This window comes from Oryx dammah, unplaced genomic scaffold, assembly GCF_014754425.2.
Source record: "Oryx dammah isolate SB20612 unplaced genomic scaffold, SCBI_Odam_1.1 HiC_scaffold_13, whole genome shotgun sequence".
NCBI classification, from domain to species: Eukaryota; Metazoa; Chordata; class Mammalia; order Artiodactyla; family Bovidae; genus Oryx; species Oryx dammah.
In genome coordinates, this window is record NW_024070197.1 from 2,745,174 (window position 1) to 2,764,415 (window position 19,242).

Here is a 19,242-nt window from a genome sequence, read left to right on the forward strand (position 1 = left end):
GGACTGGGAGCTTGGGATTAGCAGATGAAATTTATTTATACATAGAATGGATAAAGAATGAGGTCCTACAGTATGGCACAGGGAAATTTATTCAATGTCTTGGCATAAATTATAATGGAAAAGAATATACATGTTGAGCTGAATCAATTTGCTGAATGGCAGAAATGAACTACACTTCAATACATTATTTTAATTTTTAAAAATCTGTATGCAAGACAGCAAAAGAGATGTGTAGAACAGTCTTTTGGACTCTGTGGGAGAGGGCGAGGGTGTGATGATTTGGGAGAATGCCATTGAAACATGTATAATATCATATATGAAACAAATTGCCAGTCCAGGTTCGATGCATGATACTGGACGCTTGGGGCTGGTGCACTGGGACGACCCAGGGGGATGGTATGGGGAGGGAGGAGGAAGAGGGGTTCAGGATGGGGAACACGTGTATACCTGTGGCAGATTCACGTTGATGTATGGGAAAAAGAATACAATATTGTACAGTAATTAACCTTGAATTAAAATAAATAAATTTATATTTTAAAAAGTTGTGGTTTATATATCTGCAATGAAACACTACATGGCAGTAAAATGCACAAACTGAAATGACAAAGAATACAGATCAATTCTGAAACATGATATTATGTAAATAAAAGGAAATTTTAAGAAGGGTGACTGTACTGTTACTTGATTACATACATAATGATCAAGAGGAGACCAGATTTATTACTTAGGGAGCATCACTAATGTTAACAACCCCTACCCCCAGCACAATGGTGTGGAATCACTGCGCTTACTGAGGTTCTTTCCTGTCTATGAACAACAGCTGAACTTGGTGTATGTCTGTCCTTGGGCTCCTGAAACAGCTGGGCCATTTTGTCCCAGTTTGGAGTTGATTGTTGTGGGCACGCCCCTCACTCAAGCATGCTGGAGCTTGGAAGTCTCTACCTGACATATTTTGTGTTCATCTGAGTATCTAGGAAGCAAGGTTGTCCACCTGTTTAGGCAGAACAAATCCCCCTCCCCCAAAAAAACACCACAGTCATCTTTACACACATTATCTTTGTGTACATATGTCATCTTTGGGTTGGAAAGGGAGGAAGAGAGAAAGACAGAGAGAGTGTTGTGTGTGCCAAGTCTCCACTCACAGTCACGAAATAATTTCAGATGAAGAAGAGTGAGAGAAAGACAAATATCACTTACTTGTGACATCTGAATAAATGAACTTATTTACAAAACAGACTCTCAGAGAATGAACTTACGGTTACCAGGGAGGATAGTGTCAGGGGGAGGTTATATTGTAAGTTTGGGATTGACATATACATACAGCTATATTAAAAATGCATGACCACAAGGACCTACTGTATAAAACAGAGAATTCTACTTAACATTCTGTAACTATCTAAGTGGGAAAAGAATTTGAAAAGCAGAAGATGCATGTATATGTATAACTGAATCACTTTGCTGTACACCTGAAACTAACAGAGTTAATTCCTTAATGGCACATATTACAATGAAGAATTTTTTCATAATTTCAAAGACCCATAATATGCATGTCTGGTCCTCTCATAAGAATGTAGGATAAAAGTCTCTACTAATGAGTCTTTAATTGGCAACCTACACTGAGCGTGATATACGAGGTGGGAACATGTGGTTTCTCTTCTGTGAAGAGTTAAGGTGAATGAGATTTATCATGAGCTTGGGAAAAGCATCCTGCATGGTATATACTGAATCACCATTACTACTTCCTAAAGGCAGCAAGATCTGTTCGAATCCTCTTAGGTTTACAGTGTTTAGGGAAACAAAATGTGACGATCAGGTCATGAGGCGTGCTCCGTGCTGCGGCTCAGTTCAGACTTCCATCCCTGGCTTTGAGAAGAGGCTGGCCATCTTCCCATGTGACATGAACCAGGCTGACTGTACCAACAACACTGACCGCTTCCGCATCCTGTGACTCTGTCAGCTTTGCTCAGTTCTGCCTCCCGTCTCACAGAAGCAGAGCCATGTGCCCCACACTCCTCAGCCTCCTGAGTCTCGGTGAGTCCAGAAAGACACGGTGGAAGCGGGTTATGGTGGAAATCGGGGGGTCCTTGTACCACTGACCAGGTTCCCTGCAAGAGGGTGCAAAGAGTGTGGGGTCCATTGGGACAAGCCATCTCTGACTTGTTTTCCTTCTAGGATTCTGTGTGAGTCTGAGGATCTGGGCAGCTGTGGGTGAGTCCTCCCCATCCCTTATTTCTCTGTTGAACAGAGCAGTTGGGGCTGATGCAGAGGACACAGGTGGACTAGGGTGAGACTGCTGTCAGTACAATGAGAGCCCCGTGACCTGTGGATCCCAGGTCCTCCTACTGGCCTTGATACTCATCTTGACTCTCCCCAGAGGTTAGCCCAGCTCTGGACTCTGGAACTGAAGGCCAGTGTGAAGTCGGAGCTGTGAGCTAGGCCCACTGAGTGACATTTTTATCAAGAGAGGGGAGCAAGAGGCTGCAGCCCACAGACCCTCCCCTACAAGGTGGCTCATGGCATCTCCAGCTGGCCCTTAACAACAGGATCTGCAGAAAGCCCGCTGGACCTGAGCCCGGGGAAGGGTCTCCTCATCAGGCAGGGCCACCTGGACCTTGTCACACATTTGATGTCGGTTAGCTAACAAAGGAGCCAGGTTCAAGCTTTATTTCCTTCTTTTCAGTCAAGTGGCTTTTTCACTTGTTGCCTGTGTTACTGTTAGTCGCTCAGTCGTGTCTGACTCTTTGCGACCCCATGGACTGTAGCTCACCAGGCTCCTCTGTCCATGTAATTCTCCAGGCAAGAATACTGGATGGGGTTGCCATTTCCTTCTCCAGGGGATCTTTCCTACCTGGGGACTGAACCCTCCTCTTCTGCATTGCAGGAAGTTTCTTTACCGTATGAGCTACAACAAATCCAACAGGAAAGCCCTCTCACTTCTTTTTCATGCATCAGTTTTTTTTGTGGTGTTTCTTTTGCCTGCACCGTACAGCATTCAGGATCTCAGTTCCATGATTAGGGATTCAACCAGGCACTTGGCAGAGACAGTGCTGAGTCCTAACGACAAGACCACCCAGGAATCCAGTGTTTTGTGTTTTGAGAGAGTTCTCAACATTTTGTCAACCCAAGGAGTTGTTCTTCTCCTGATAAGAATCACTGCTGAGAATCATATTCTTAGAATCTCCGTGATGTCTGTCCTGGGTTGACTGTGTCTCCATCTGTCCCCAAGCCCCAGGTGTCCTTGAGTATCAGGGTGATGCACTTTAGGGTTGGTGCCTTGGAAGAATTGAAGGGGAAGCGCTCCAACAAGACCAGTGGGGAGAGGGGACCATTCCTATTTTCCTCTCAAAACCTGTGACTCCTTCTCTCCTAGGTGAATATGACAAGCCCTCTTTGTCAGCCTGGCCAAGCCCCATGGTTCCCTTAGGACAGACTGTGAATCTTCAGTGTCACTTCCATTCTCCACTTAAGAGATTCAGACTGTTCAGAACAGATGGGGCCAGTTTGACCGAGCTCCATGGAAATCATCTCAACAACTTCACACTTGGCCCGGTGACCAGAGAACATGCCGGGTCCTACACATGTTCCGGATTCTCCACGTCTCTCTTTGGGTTATCCAGACACAGTGATCCCCTGAAGATTGTGGTCACAGGTAGGAGAGGTCCAGCCCAGCCCGGGACAGCCGTCTATGCAGGCAATCCCATCCTAGGTCCAAGTTCCTTACGAGGTCTAAGATTCAGTCAGGATTTCCAGTCAGGAAGGAACCAGGAAAGAGAACCCACTCTGAGAGCTTAAGCCCAGGGTGTTGAATAGATGGGGTGCTTTGGCAAAGGAAGGAGGAGCCTCCCTAGGCATTAGTTAGACAGGATGCTGCCATTGCCTGCCAGTAGGGAGGATGGGGAATGACCCTGATCCAGCACCTGCCACCCAGTAGGGAGCTGTAATCCCATGTTGAGGAGCTGGAGCCTCATGGAGGAGTCCCAGGAATGTCTCCAGAGTTATGTTGTGATGGTCACAGATGGGGAAATGTTCCCTTTTTTCCTCCACCTCCTTTCCAATTTCCTGCCAGTCATCACTCACATTCTAGATGAGTGTGAACAGAGCCAGGGAATGCATCATCAGAACCACCCAGCTCCCCATCACACATATTAGGGACAGGATGAAGCTGAAAGCATGACATCCCACTCCAGTATTCTTGCCTGGAGAATCCTATGGACATAGGAGCCTGGCAGGCTATGGCTCATGAGGTTGCAGAGTTGGACAGGACTGAAGTGTTCGAGTATGCATGCCTGAAGCTGAGAAGAGATCCAACAGCTAAAGAGCTTAGAATAAACACAGAGGAGGCTGGAGGTCTTGAGCAAAGAGAAACAGAAAAGCATGAGCCAGAGCCCGAGAACAAGGCTAAAGAAAATGCAACAGTACACACAGGAAGGGTAATTGGCTTTGCTGCTTCATGGGGAGGTTTTTCACACCTTCAGATGTCAGGGGAAGTGCCGAGGTGGGGTGACTCACTGAAGCTCACATGCTGTTTGCTCCTAGGTGTGTTCCCAAAACCCTCCATCTCAGCCCACCCAGGCCCCCTCGTTCGTGCAGGAGAGAATGTGACCCTCCGCTGTTACTCATCGATGCTGGTTGACAAATTCATCCTGCACAGAAAAAGCAGCACAGGGCATTTCCAGAGACGTGGAGAGATGTTCACTGCTGGGCATGCCCCAGCTGACTTCTCAATTGGCCCCATGACTTTGGCAAGTGCGGGCACCTACAGATGCTATGGCTCTCTCAGACGCTCCCCCTATGAGTGGTCAGCCCCCAGTGACCCCGTGGACATCATCATCACAGGTGAGTGTGACAAGACCAGTACCTTATGCTCTCTGTGTCACAGAACGTCTGGTGTCCAGTCCAGCATCAGTACCTGGAGAGAATGGCAGGCATGCGGAGACACTCACAGACTCAGCAAAGGGAGCAAAGCAGAGAGAGAGGAGGTGTGAACACAGAAAGGCAAAGAGAACAGAGTCCCTGCCGTGTGCTAAGGGGAAGACACAGCCGAGGACAGAGCGAAGGAGCAAGAACGTGAAAGAACGACCAAGGGAGACAAATGTACCAGAGCAGGGACACGGGCAGGCAGCCAACGATGGGTGGTTAAGGGGTTGGTTTCCCGCTTTCATGTCAGAGCTCCCTTCCTCTGTCAGCAGCACATGTGGTACCAGACGCCCTGCAGTCCAGCCCCTGGGTGATAGAGATCGATGTTGACACCCTGAAGTTGCTCAGCCTCTTGGTTTAATGCATCCTTCTGCACAAGGAGGGGGGAGTGGTCCCTCCAACCCTCCCACTGAGGAGTCCTTTCCAGCCCCTGGCGGTGGGCATAGCAGCCCTGAACACACGCTCAAGAAAGAGATGGTCAAAGATGGAATGAGATTCTGGCAGTTTCCACTCCATAATCTCTTCTATTGGGTCAATGCCATGTTTTCTGATAGTCCCAGCAGTAGTTAGTAAGTTCCATTTATTTCAAGAGAATTGCACGTTTGATTTTTAAAATTTATTTTTTAGTTATGTGTGTTGAAGTCTAGTTGATTTCAGATGTTGCTAATTCCTGTTGTACAACAGAGTGATTCAGTTATTCATATACATATATACTCTTTCTTTAAAAAAGGACATTAAATGACAATCCATTTTAAAAATAATTATTTATTCAAGAGGATTTTAAACAACACCCCATATTTATAGTTACTTCTGAAGTTTTCCCTGTGCCGGGTATCCCTTACTGTGGGTCTTTCTCTCCTGGCAGTCGGCAGCCTTCTCATTGCAGTGCTTCTCTTGTTGCACACTTCTGGCTTTAGTCCTCTATTTAGGACTAGAGTTACTTTGTGATCTGAGATCAAGGTCTCTTCCTTGCAGGTCGGTCCAGGAAACCCTCTCTCTCAGCCCAGGGGGGCCCCACGGTGAGGTCAGGAGAGAATGTGACCTTGCTCTGCAGCTCTGAGAGCGCCTTTGACCAGTTCCATCTGCTCAGGGATGGGGGAAACCTTGGGCGCCCGCTCGCTGGAGTTTGGGGTCCCCTTGGAACACTCCAGGCAGAGTTCCCTCTGGGTCCTGGGACCCCAGCCCACAGCGGGGTCTACAGGTGCTACGGCTCCTTCACTCCCTCTCCCTATTCATGGTCAGACTCCAGCAACCCACTGTTCCTGTCTGTCACAGGTGAGGAACCTGTTCCTGGCCCATGCTTTCTTGTTCCTGTTCAGTCACTATGTTGTGTCCAACTCTTTACCACCCCATGGACTGCAGCACGACAGACTCCCCTGTCCTTTACTATCTCCTCCTCATGGATCATAGTCTTGTAGTGGTGACAGGGCCTTCATACCTCAGGGAAGCTATGAGCCAGTCGTGCAGGGCCATCCAAGACCTATGGGTCATAGTGAAGAGTCCTGATTAAAGCTGGTCCCCTGGAGGAGGAAATGGCATCCCACTCCAGCATTCTTGCATTGAGAACTGATGAAGAGTCCCATGCTTTACATTACAGTAAATGAGATTGCACTGGGGAAATAGTCCATTTGGGTTTTTCCATAACATCTTACTGTATCATGAGCTCTATCTCATGGGTTCCGTGTTGGTGTCATGGGAACCATAGCGTTTCTTCAGAAATGGAGGCAATGAGAACCAGAGAGGAAGAGAGATGGTAGATGGCATCTCAGCCGTCTTCCACCTCCTGTATGGATGCTCCACATCAGAGTCCTGTCTACCCAGTCAAAAAGAAAAGGATCAGGGTAGACCCAGGAGGAGGAGAGGCTGGGCTGATTTGGGAAGATCAGAGATTGCCTTGGCCCCTTGTCTTAATGTTTTCCCAGAAGCAGTCCTGATATACAGGTGATTCCCAATTAAGGAACACAGACACTCGTTCCTGGAGCAGAGAGGATGTCTCCTGCTCACAGCCGTCTTTCACCACCAGGCATGTCCTTCCCGCCTCCTTCCACCATCCCTTATCCAGGATGGAAGGTCTACTCAGTGCATTCACGGGGAGGGACCAGAAGCTCTCCCCTCCCCCATCAGTGCTCTGAGGGATGACAGAGTCAAGAACAGGCAGGAGGTCAACCTTCCAGAAAGAATGTTCCTTCTTCAGTGGGTATGAGGAAGGTTACTGTTCACCCCTTCTGGCTTTTCTCCCCTAGGATCCACTACAAGTACTTGCCTGTCAACCATGGATCCACAGACCACAGAAGGTAAGCAAGACGGTCTCCTATCTCAGCAAGCTTTTGAGAAGACAGGGGCTCCTGTGTGATGTTGGCTCTGCCACCTCCCAGCTCTGTGACTTTGAGCTCCTCAAAGTCCCTGTCATGTCAGCATTTGAGACCATGGTCTGTCTAGAACCAGAGGGGGCATTGAGCTTCTCATGGTTTGTGACTGGGAATTTCTAAATTGAACAAAGCGGTCAGAGTGACCTAACCCCATGCTTAAGGGAGATGCTTACTTTCCCTCCACCAGGATCTTTGGAGAAGGATGGCAGGGCAGGTGGAGAATTTTAGGGAGCCCCTTGTATAAGTGTTATTCCTGTTAGTGTTTTGTGAACTAAGCATTTCACAGGTGAGAAGTATGTGTCATATCTTCTTGAGGATTCCATTCCAGGTCTATGTGGATGGAGGGGGAAATGTATTGTGGATTAAAGGGTCACATTCACCGAAAAACACCATGCCTTTTCATAGGGGGCAGAAGAGAAAAACTGCATCAGTGCCCAGGGGACCTTGGTTCAGATGTCTGCTAGTTTTTATGGCCTCTTTACTTTATCCACTGCTAACATCTCACCTGGATGCTTTGGTACCTCCTGGGATGTGGAGACCATAATTGGTCAGGTTGATAGATGCTGACAGTTTGACACAAGGATACAATAAATCAAGTGTGTAGGGGCACAGCATGTGCAACAAATACCCAGACCTTCCTTTTGCTTGTTGGCAGAAACACCGCTTCCTCAGGAACACTCCAGCACGTGGTACATTGTCCTTGGGCTCTCCATAGCCTTCACCACTACCAGCATCTTCCTCGCTGCTCTAGTCTGTCACTGGCATTCTACCCCAAATCGTAAGTCTGAAGAGGTGAGCTCAGCATCCTCTGACCCAGGGGGAGGTGGGCTCATAGCAGAGAATGGCATTTTCACTTCCTGTGGGTTAAAAACTGATTTCCATTGTTTTAATCCCTGATGGAACATCTTCCAGAGACCCATGGAACCCTGTTCTTTTTATGAAAATATGTATTGATTTATTCTTGGCGGCATGAAGTCTTGGCTGCAGCATGGGAAATCCTCATTGTGGAGCTGGGGTGCAGTTCAAGGCTGCAGAGCTCGTGGGCTCAACAGTTTCAGCATTAAGGATAGTTGCTTCAAGGCATGTGGGATCTCAGTTCTCCCACCAGGGATAGAACCCACGCTCCCTGAACTGGAAGGTTGACTCTTAATCCCTGGGCCACCAGGGACATTCCAAGCCCTGTTCTTCCCTTCAACTACAGCCATCCATTTTTCTCTCCTAATGATCTTGGGACTCTGTTGATATGTAGAAGAGCTTGGTCCACATCAGAAGACATAGGATGGGTCCGTGGGTTTGCACAGGTTCCTGAGACAGTCCATGAATGGCTGGGCTTGTATATGGAATGTTTTGTTCGGTTTCATTTAGTGGAAAAGACAGGCTCAGCAACCTGTGGCACACCTCTGCCTTTTTCTAACTTTGATGTAACTATCAAAGTTACAGAGGTCTGAAATAACTGCATCCACCCTGAAGAGCCTTGACTCTCTTCCATTCACAGATGTTGCCATCATGGAAGGAGAGCCCATGGAAGACAGAACAGTGAACGGCGAGGTGAGTCCTCCAGCCCAAACCTTTGCTGTAGTCTGAGCCCCTCCAATGCCCAGTGGCCCAGCCTTCGAAGATCACGTCTCAGTCCATCATTCTCACCTCTCTTCTCTCAGGACTCTGCAGCAGAAGACGTGATATACGCTCACTTGGACCTCGGGACTCTCTCCGAGAGACGGTCCACTCCCGCTCCCCTGAGGCCCATGAACCCTTCTGCTGAGCCCATTATCTATGAGGAATTCAACATAGACCAAGACCATGCTAAGCCCATCCTCTGAGCACATAGAGTGTTACAAATCAAGGACCTAAATCTCTTGTTAAAGGGGTTCCTCGTGAACACTCCTTCTCCTCCAAAGCAGCCCAGCAGCTCTGAGGTGAGGAGTGGAGTCCAAGAATTATAGTATTGTCTTCAAAAATCCCACCCCCTCTTAATAATCTCCTGGCTATTCTAGGACTCTATTGTAACTATGTCACTGCTTGGGGAGATGCTATAATCAATCGCTCATACTAGGTAGCTTATCATGATCACACTAGTTTTTCCTAAAATTCTAATAAAGCATAAAAAACTTGCCATTTGGTTCTTCAAATTATTCAGTTTAAAATAAAAAAAGTAAAAATTAAAAATAAATAAATAAATTAAAAAAAAAAAACCAATAGAAGAAAACCCCTCTTCAGTAACATTTTACAAGGGCAGACTTATTTACAGGCCAAAACAGACTTGTAGACTTAGAGAAAAATCGTAGAGTTACCAGAGGGGAAGAGTGGTGGGACAGATAGAGGGGAGTTTGGGATTGACGTGTGAACACTGCTATATTTAAAATAAAATGCTTTCCATGAGAAAGTAATAATGCTAGTTGGCAAAATAAAGAGATGAAGTATACTCTGTTTGACAGAACCAGTTCAGTTCAGTTCAGTCACTCAGTCATGTCCGACTCTTCGCGATCCCATGAGTCCCAGCACGCCAGGCCTCCCTGTTCATCACCATCTCCCAGAGTTCACTCAAACTCACGTCCATTGAGTCAGTGATGCCATCCAGCCATCTCATCCTCTGTTGTCCCCTTCTCCTCCTGCCCCCAGTCCCTCTCAGCATCAAAGTCTTTTCCAGTGAGACAACTCTTCACATGAGGTGGCCAAAGTACTGGAGTTTCAGCTTTAGCATCATTCCCTCCAAAGAAATCCCAGGGCTGATCTCCTTCAGAATTATGGTGCCACTAACCATATGAAGCTGAATACATGCATGCTAAGTCAACTCAGTCATGTCCAACTCTTGCGACTCATGGACTGTAGCCGCCCAGGCTCCTGTGTGCATGGGATTCTCCAGGCAAGAATACAGGAAATGGTTTCCATTCCCTTCTCCAGGGGATCTCCTCGGACCATTGAACCCAGGTCTCTCACGTCTCTTGCAATGGCAGGTGGATTCTGTACCACTGAGCCTCCTGGGAAGTCCTCAGCTGAAAGAAAAACACCAATACAGCATACTAACACATATATATGGAATTTAGAAAGATGGCAATGATGACCCTGTATGCAGGACAGCAAAAAAGACACAGATGGGTATAGTGGACTTTTGGACTCAGTGGGAGAGGGAGAGGGTGAGATGATTTGGGAGAATGACATTGAAACATGTATAATATCATGTAAGAATCAAATTGCCAGTCTATGTCCGATGCAGGATATGGCACGCTTGGGGCTGGTAAGCGGGGATGACCCAGAGAGATGTTGTGGGGAGGGGGGTGGGAGGGGGGTTCATGTTTGGGAACGCATGTACACCCGTGGTGGATTCATGTCAATGTATGCCAAAACCAATACAGAATTGTAAAGTAAAAAAAATAAATTATAAAAAAAAAAAAGAACAAAGTCCTGACTTTTGAGACTATGGATTGACTTGGAGGGCATTATGCTTAGTGAAATAAGTCAGACATGGAAAGAAAAATGCTGTATGTTTTCACTTATATGTGGAATCTAAAAATCAAAATAGTGATTTCCTTGATGGTTCAGTGACGAAGGCTGTGGGTTCACAATGCATGGGGTCCTGGTTTAATTCCTGGTCAGAGAACTAGATCCCACAAGCTACAACTAATAAGATACTGCATTCCACAACTCAGATCTGATACAGGCAGATAAGCAATAAGTATTAAGAAAATAAAAATAAACAAACAAATATAACAAAAGAGAATCAGACTCACAGATTCAAAGAAGAAACTAGTGGTTACCAGAGGGGGAGAGGGGAGAGGGGAGAGGGGTGGGGGTGAGGGGCCACAAAGTATGTAGAGTGGATTAAGAAACACCAACAACCATTTATAAAATAAATAACTCACAGGGTTATAATGTCCAGCACAGGGAGTATAGTCAATATTTTATAAATTTTGCATTGTGTGTAATCTCTGAAAATACTGAATCACTATATATTACACCTCTAACTAATATAATATTGTAAGCCAACTATACATAAATTATTAAAATTGTTTCATGATCAAGGAACTTGGCCATGCATACATAGAAAAGGAAATACAATATAGGAAAATCCATAAATTAAATAATCATGAATTAGCATTTTCCATAAAGATAGTTTTACTGCAGATATCATAGAGATGGTTGAACATTAATGATAAAATATAATACTTGGAAATTTTTAAATATAAGAATGAAATAAAAAATGCTATGAAAATCATATCAAGAATGAAAACAGAAAATAATTCAGTGCCTCAAAGTAATAGCAGATTAAACATTGCAGCCTACATTTTTGGTAAACTTGAGAACGTAGCCAAAGGTAGGTTGGGTCAGAGATTGTGGTTCATTTGTTAAACAATCTGAAGAGACAGAACTGGCCTTAAAATTTTCCAGGAAGTGCAATTCCTCCCTCAGCCTGGGCCCCCACACTCTGCCTTTTTTAAGGTAAGAGGAGCCTGTGTGAGTCACCTTTCCGTCCTGTGATCAGCTTGCACACGATGTTAGTTTGGGCGTCATCATAACATCCTGTGTACTCTTCAGGTCTGCTGAGCTGCTACCTCCTGCTCAGGAGAAGCAGCGCCATGCTGTCCACCATCGTCAGCCTGGCATGTCTTGAGTCCTGGAACGGAACAAGCCTGGTGCAAATATTGACCTGGAGGGCTGGGTCCACCTTAACAGAGACCCCTGCCTCCACAGGGGTGAAGTGGATCTTAATGGTTGGGTTCATCAAGGCTGAGCACCATCCTTGCCAACAAGGCCCATAGAACAGGCCAGGGGAGTAGAAGGCCAGGTCTGACATGAGATGGATTGTCCATCACGAGTCTTTCTCTCCAGGGTTCTTCTTGGTCCAGAGCATCTGGGCACAAGAGGCTGAGTCTTTCCCCCAAACTGTGGTTGCCGTCCACCTCAAGTAAGACTCTCCTAAAATAAGAGGGGAGATGGCACAAAAGGTAGGGTGATGGTCAACCATGGGAAGTCATAACCATATACGGGTGAGTCTTTTGGAAGTAGAAAATGGGAGGCGGGGGTGGCTTTGATGGTAGAGTCTGCCTGCAGTGAGGGAGACCTGGGCTTGATCCCTGGGTTGGGAAGATCCCCTGGAGAAGGAAATGGCAAGCCACTCCAGTATTCTTGCCTGGACAATTCCATAGATACAGGAGTCTGGTGGGCTATAGCCCATGGGCTCACAAAGAGTCAGACATGACTGGTTTACTAACACTTTCAGGGAAATCTAGCCCCCAATTCTGGCTCAGAGATCCTCCCCCAGACACTCTTCCCTCTGCTGAGCCAGGCCCTATGGGCACCTACAGGAGACTGTGATGCTCAGAGCTGGGGTGACTGGGAGGGACTGGTGTTATGTGTAGACTGAGGGAAGGCAGCAGGGCCAGGGACAAGAGACCCTTGGAGGACATGTGATGGCTCCAGCTCTCCAGCAGCTCCATGTATAGGCATTGCAGAGAACTGCTGCTGCTGGCCTCCATTCAGAAGAAGGGGAGAACCTATGCCCTGCCCCCTGAGATTCCAGAGGGTTCTACCAGAGACTCCATCATGTCCTGTGTTTCTCAGCTGATATCATTTCATTCACACAGGTTGTTCTTCCATTGGGTGTCTACTCCGTCTTGTTTTATAAAACAAATTTTACATCATCAGCATCCAGGAAGAATCTGTTAGTTGACACTTGCTCAAAATTCTCAGGCTTCCTGGGTAGCTCAGTGGTGAAGAATCTGCCTGCAATGCAGTGGTTGCAGAAGATGGGGGTTCAATCCTCGGGTTGGAAGATCCCCTGGAGAAGGAAATGGCAACCCACTTCAGTATTCTTGCCTGGACAATCCCCATGGACAGAGGAGCCTAGTGGGCTACAGTACACGGGGTCAAAAGAGTAGACACGGCTGAGCACAGACACACGCTCAAAATTCTCAGCAGATGTTTTTCGTGTAGGGTGTGCTATGCCTCTGTGGTGTGGGAATCTCCATGCAGCATGGGTTCCCCTGGTTTGAAAAGAAGCTTTAGAGATGTGGGAAATGGGTGGGTCGTCTGAGCCCAGCGAGGGGAAGAGGTTCCCCATTTTCTACTGTAAACCATGCATTCTTTTCCCCCAGGTGATAACTACAAGGCCTCCCTGTCAGCCTGGCCAATCCCTGGGATTCCTCAAGGACAACATGTGGCTCTCCGGTCACTCGCCTCTTGGATTTGACAGGTTCAGGCTGCACAAGGGTGACAGAACCGATGTCCATGAGCTCCAGGCCATGATGTTCTGGAAGGACTTCCTCATGGCCCCATGACTGAAGCACACACGGGGACCACCAGGCTCATATTCTGGAAGGACTTCCTCGTGGGCACGTGACTGAAGCACACGCGGGGACCACCAGGCAGCATATTCTGGAAGGACTTCCTCATGGGCCCGTGACTGAAGCACACGTTGGTACCACCAGGCTTCATATTTTGGAAGGACTTCCTCACGGGTCCGTGATGGAAGTACACGTGGGGACCCCTAGGCGTCATATCCTGGAAGGACTTCCTCGTGGGCCCCGTGACCCAAGCACATGCGAGGACCACAAGGCAGCATATTGTGGAAGGACTTCCTCGTGGCCCCGTGACTGAAGCACACGTTGGGACCACCAGGCTTCATATTTTGGAAGGACTTCCTCACAGGTCCATGACGGAAGCACACGTGGGGACCCCTAGGCGTCATATCCTGGAAGGACTTCCTTGTGGGCCCCATGACCTAGTACACGCGGGGACCACCAGGCTTCATATTCTGGAAGGACTTCCTTGCGGGCCTGTGACTGAAGCACATGCGGGGACCACCAGGCATCATATTTTGGAAGGACTTCCTTGTTGCACCGTGACTGAAGCACACGTGCGGACACCCATGCGTCATATTCTGGAAGGTCTTCCTCGTGACCCCGTGACGGAAGCACATGCGGGAACCACCAGGCATCATGTTCTGGAAGGACTTCCTCGTGGGCCCGTGACTGAAGCACATGGGTGGACCATCAGGCGTCATATTCTGGAAGGACTTCCTCATGGGCCCGTGACCGAAGCACACCTTGGACCACCAGGCATCATGGTCACTACAGTCACCTCCTCCTGTGTGGTTAGCACCCAGGGACCCCTGGAGAATGTGGTCACAGGTCAGAGAGGTTTTGTCCTGAGATGCCACCCATTGTCCCAGTCTCCCGGACCCCAGAGATTTCTGGTGAGAGTGTGAGTCAGGGCCCAGTCAGAACAACAGGAAGTCCTCCAGGTGTTCTAGATAAAATGCTATTTAATGGAGGAAATTGGGTCCCACAGTGGGCAGAATGATAGCACCCGATGATGTCCGCATCCTAAAACCCCAAATCTACGATTGCCATGTCCCATTCCAAGGGAAACGAAACCACATGTGGAACTATGGTTGGTAAGCAGATGACCTTGAGACGAGGAGGTTTTCCTGCAAATACTTCTGTGCTTTCGATCTCTCCCACTCTGAGTGGTCAGCCCTCAGTGACCCTCTGGACATGGTGATCACAGGTGAGAATGTCAAGAGCTGGCATACAGACTGAATGTACCAGGATGTGGAAGCTCCAGGTGGTGGTGTGGGAGATGAGAGAAGGGTGCTTTTCACGGAGAGAAACCGACTTGGTGAGAGTTGCATCCGACAGACAAAGAAAGAGGAGAAACAAGTACAGACCACCTGTTATGACAGAAAAGACAGATGCAAGGGCAGAGACAGAGAAACTCAGAGATGGAGATAAAGGGTGAAGTGAGAGACACAGACAGAGGCAGGTAGCAGAGAGGGTGCCCTTCTTCCCTGACTTTGTTCAGAGACGAGAAGCAGTTTCGGAGCTTGGTTTCCATTTCAACTCTACACTCTCTTCTCTACTCAAAGAACTCAAGGATACACCATGTATCTACCCAGGACTTCATGACCAGGTTGGTCTGCCTCAGGCTGTTTCCCCAGGAGCCCTATTCCTCATGCCCCAGGTGACACACAGATACTGTGTTCACTCAGATGTGGCTTCGTCCCAGGTGATTGAGCCACACTGTGCCCCAGGACACCAAGGTCCCTGGTGATGGAGCCAAACACCAGCTCCTGTACATTGTGTGTTTCATGGGTTCTCATGCTTTATGCTCAGGCCCATGTGCAACTTCACACCAAACATTGTAAGATTATGGAGGTCAAAGCCCACAGAGAGACTAAATAGAAAGAAAAAGGGATAGAGAATTAATGAGAAAGAAGGGAGTGGACAGAGAAGTCCTGAAAATAGGAGACTTGGGAGGGTGGATGGGTGCAAAGATCGAGAAAGATGGTGATGTGGGGGTAGATAATAGGGATTACAAAAGAGAGCCAGGGAGACCGAGAAGCAGAGGAAGTCATGGAAGTGGAAATAGATGATAGATCGGCAGGTAAAGTGATGGATGAACATATACATCGATGATAAATAGGTAGAGAGCTACATACATAGAAAGGTAGATAGAGGGTGGGACGATGGATGGATATATAGACAGACGATAAGATGAGTAGATCGAACGGTGGATGGAGATATACACAGATAATAGAATAGATGAATAATGCTGAAAGATAGAGACGAGGTAGAGAATGAGAGGCTCCAAATGAAAGAAGACAGATCAAATCAACCAATCCAAGGAGAAGTAGAGAGAGTTAAAAAATATATAAAAGGAAAAAAATTAGGAGGGAGGCAATTTCAGAGACCTAGAGAGAGAAAGTAGGAGAGAGATAGGGGAGAATAAGAGTGAGAGCAAGAGAGAGAGAGAGACAGTTGAGAAGAACCATGGGTGTGAATTCTCAGTTCAGGAGTGAAGGACATGGGATTCGGGAAGAGCCTGTCTCACAAAACTGCCTCTCCTCCTTCCAGGTCTGTCCAAGAAACCCTCTCTCTCAGCCCAGGAGGGCCCATGCTGAGGTCAGGGGAGAATGTGACCTTGCTCTGCAGCTCCGAGAGCGTCTCTGACCAGTTCCATCTGCTCAGGGAGCAGGGAGAACCTTGGGTGCCCGCTTGCTGGAGGGCGGGGCCCCTGCGGAGCACTCCAGGCAGAGTTCCCTCTGGGTCCTGGGACCCCAGCCCAGCGGGGTCTACAGGTGCCTCGGCTCCTTCACTCACTCTGCCTACTCATGGTCAGACTCCAGCGACCCACTGTTTCTGTCTGTCACAGGTGAGGAACCTCTTCCTGGCCCATGCTTTGTTTTCCTGTTCAGTCTCTAAGCTGTGTTTAACTCTTTGCAACCCCGTGGACTGCAGCACGACAGACTCCTCTGTCCTTCACATTCCCCCCTTCATGGATCACAACTTTGTCGTGGTGAAGGGGCTTGTGTAACTCAATGAAACTATGAGCCATGTCACGCAGGGCCACCCAAGCGTGACGGGTCATAGTGAAGAGATCTGACCACACGTGGTCCCCTGGGGAGGAAATGGCAACTCACTGCAGTATTCCTGACTCCAGAACCCCATGAAGAATCCCATGCTTTACAATACACTGAATCACATTGCAGAGGCTAAAAAGGCCATTTCGATTTTCCCATAATATCTTACTGTATCATGGGTTCTATCTTAAGTGCTCCGTGCTGGCATCAGCAGATCTTAGGGCTTCTGGAGAAATGGAGACAATGGGGACCAGAGAGGAAGACAGATGGTAGATGGCATCTCAACCCTCTTCACCTCCTGTATGGATGTTCCACATCAGAGTCCTGTAATCAAGGCAAATAAAGAAAAGGGTCAGGGTAGACCCAGGAGGAGGAGAATCTGGGCCCATTCAGGAGGATCTGAGATTGCATCGGCTCCTTGCTCTTAATGTTTTCCCAGAAGGACCCCTAACATAGAGGTGATTTTCCAATTAAGGAGCATAGATACTCATTCCTGGAGCAGACAGAATGTCTCTTGATTACAGCTATCTTTCATCACCAGGCATATCTTTCCTGCCTCCTTCCACCATCTCTTCTTCAGGATGGAGGGGCTACTCTATGAATTCCTCAGGAGGGACCAGAAGCCCACCCCTGCCCCATTAGTGCTCTGCGGGATGACAGAGTCAAGGATAGGCAGGGGGCTAACCTTCCAGAAACAAGAGTCCTCCTTTCTTTGGGTGAGGAATGTTACTGTCCACCTATTCTGGCTTTTCTCCCCTAGGATCCACTACAAGTACTTGCCCATCAACCATGGATCCACACACCACAGAAGGTAAGCAAGACGGTCTCCTATGTCAGCAAGTTTCTCAGAAGACAGAGGGCTCCGGTGTGAGCGTTGGTTCTACCACCTCCCAGCTCTGTGACTTTGGGCTCCTCAATGTCCCTGTCATGTCAATATTTGAGATCATGGTCTGTATTAGAACCAGAGGGGGCACTGAGTTTCTGATTCTCTGGGACTGGGAATTTCTACATTGAACAAAGCGAGACAGAGTGACTGGACACCATGCTAAGGGAGATGCTCACCCTCACTCAACCAGCATCTTGGGGGAAGGATGGCGGGACAAGCGGAGGATTTTAGGGAGCACCTTCAGTATGTGCTATTCCTCTGCTAGTGTTTTCTGAAGTAAACATTCCACAGTTCAGAAATGCAAGTGTCATGTCTTCTTGAGGACACTATTCCAGGTCTATGTGGATGGATGGGGACATATATAGACAATTACAGCAGTCTCCATTCATGCAAAAACACGATGGCTTGTCATACGGGCAGCAGAGAAAAACTGCATGGGAGCCCGGGGGACCTGGTTTCAGACCACTGCTGGTCTTGCATGGCCTCCTTACTCCATCCACTGCTAGCATCTCTCCTGGATGCTTTGCTGCCTCCTGGGAAGTGGAGACCATGCTGATCAGGTTGAGAGCTGCTGACACACTTTGACACAAGGATACAATAACTCCTAGGTATAGGGGCAGGGTGTATGCAACGGATAACCAGACCTTCTGTTGGCTTGTTGGCAGAAGCATGGTTTCCTCAAGGCCACTCCATCCAGCTGCACCTTCTCCTTAGGCTCTCTGTAGCCTTCATCTATACCAGCATCTTCCTCGTGTTCTTGTTTATCACTGGTTACCCATAAAATAAGTATGAAGAGCCAAACTGTCACTGGTGTTCTTTGCAACATCGTAAGTTTGAAGAAGGGAAGCACAGCATCATCTGACCCATGGGGAGGTGGGCTCATAGCAGAGAGTAGGGTTTTCAGTTCCTGTAGGTTAAAAACTGATTTCCATTGTTGTAATCCCTGAATGAATATCTTCCAGAGGACAATGGAACCCTGTTCTTTTTATGAAAATATGTGTTAATTTATTCTTAGCTGCATCAGGTCTCAGCTGCAGCATGGGGATCCTCATCGCGGTGCTGGGGTGCAATTCCAGGCTCCAGAGCTCACGGGCTCAGCAGTTGCAGCACATAAGGTTTAGTTGCTTCAAAGTATGTGGGATCTCAGTTCTCCCAGCAGGGATAGAACCCACACTCTCTGCAGTGGAAGGTGGACTCTTAATCCCTGGGCCACCAGGGACATTCTAAGCCCTGTTCTTCCCTTCAACCACAGCCATCTGTTTTTCTCCCCTTTATGATCTTGGGCATCTGCTGATATGCATCAGAGGATAATCCATAATAGAAGACATAGGATGGGATCCCTGGGTTTGCACAGGCTCCTGAGAGAGCCCGTCAGTGGCTGGGCATGCATATGGGATAGGGTTTTTTTTTTTTTTTAACTTAGTGGAGTAGACAGTCTCAGCAACCTGGGACACACCGATGCTTTTTTTGGCTCTGATGTCCTGACCAAAATATGGAGTTCTTGAAGAATCACCCCCACCACAAGAGCCTTGAGTGTGTTCCATTCGCAGATGTTGCCATCACGGAAGGAGAGCCCAAGGAAGACAGAACAGTGAAAGGTGAGGTGAGTCCTCCAAGCCCAAACCCTGGCCATAGCCCGAGCCCCTCCAGTGCCCAATGCCCCAGCCTTCAAAAATCGCATCTCATCTCATCATTCACATCTCCTTCCTCTC

General features: G+C 47.9%; 1 protein-coding gene across 1 annotated transcript; it reads left to right on the forward strand.

The window, feature by feature from the left end:
- Nucleotides 1-1,971: 1,971 nt before the first annotated feature.
- Nucleotides 1,972-9,123, forward strand: LOC120871880 (putative killer cell immunoglobulin-like receptor like protein KIR3DP1). The gene is made up of 9 exons (XM_040251881.1): nucleotides 1,972-2,031; nucleotides 2,173-2,208; nucleotides 3,371-3,649; nucleotides 4,537-4,836; nucleotides 5,893-6,192; nucleotides 7,161-7,211; nucleotides 7,942-8,064; nucleotides 8,782-8,834; nucleotides 8,945-9,123. The coding sequence occupies exons 1-9, from the start codon at nucleotides 1,998-2,000 to the stop codon at nucleotides 9,104-9,106; spliced, it is 1,338 nt and encodes a 445-aa protein (XP_040107815.1). The 5' UTR covers nucleotides 1,972-1,997; the 3' UTR covers nucleotides 9,107-9,123.
- Nucleotides 9,124-19,242: the final 10,119 nt, after the last annotated feature.

What these genes read in the sequence shown, in the direction of transcription:
- LOC120871880 (XM_040251881.1), top strand. Translation starts at nt 1,998, where the DNA reads ATGTGCCCCACACTCCTCAGCCTCCTGAGTCTCG. An exon ending in CCTCAGCCTCCTGAGTCTCG is followed by an intron (nt 2,032 to 2,172) that starts GTGAGTCCAGAA and finishes TTTTCCTTCTAG; the next exon opens with GATTCTGTGTGAGTCTGAGG. An exon ending in GAGGATCTGGGCAGCTGTGG is followed by an intron (nt 2,209 to 3,370) that starts GTGAGTCCTCCC and finishes CTTCTCTCCTAG; the next exon opens with GTGAATATGACAAGCCCTCT.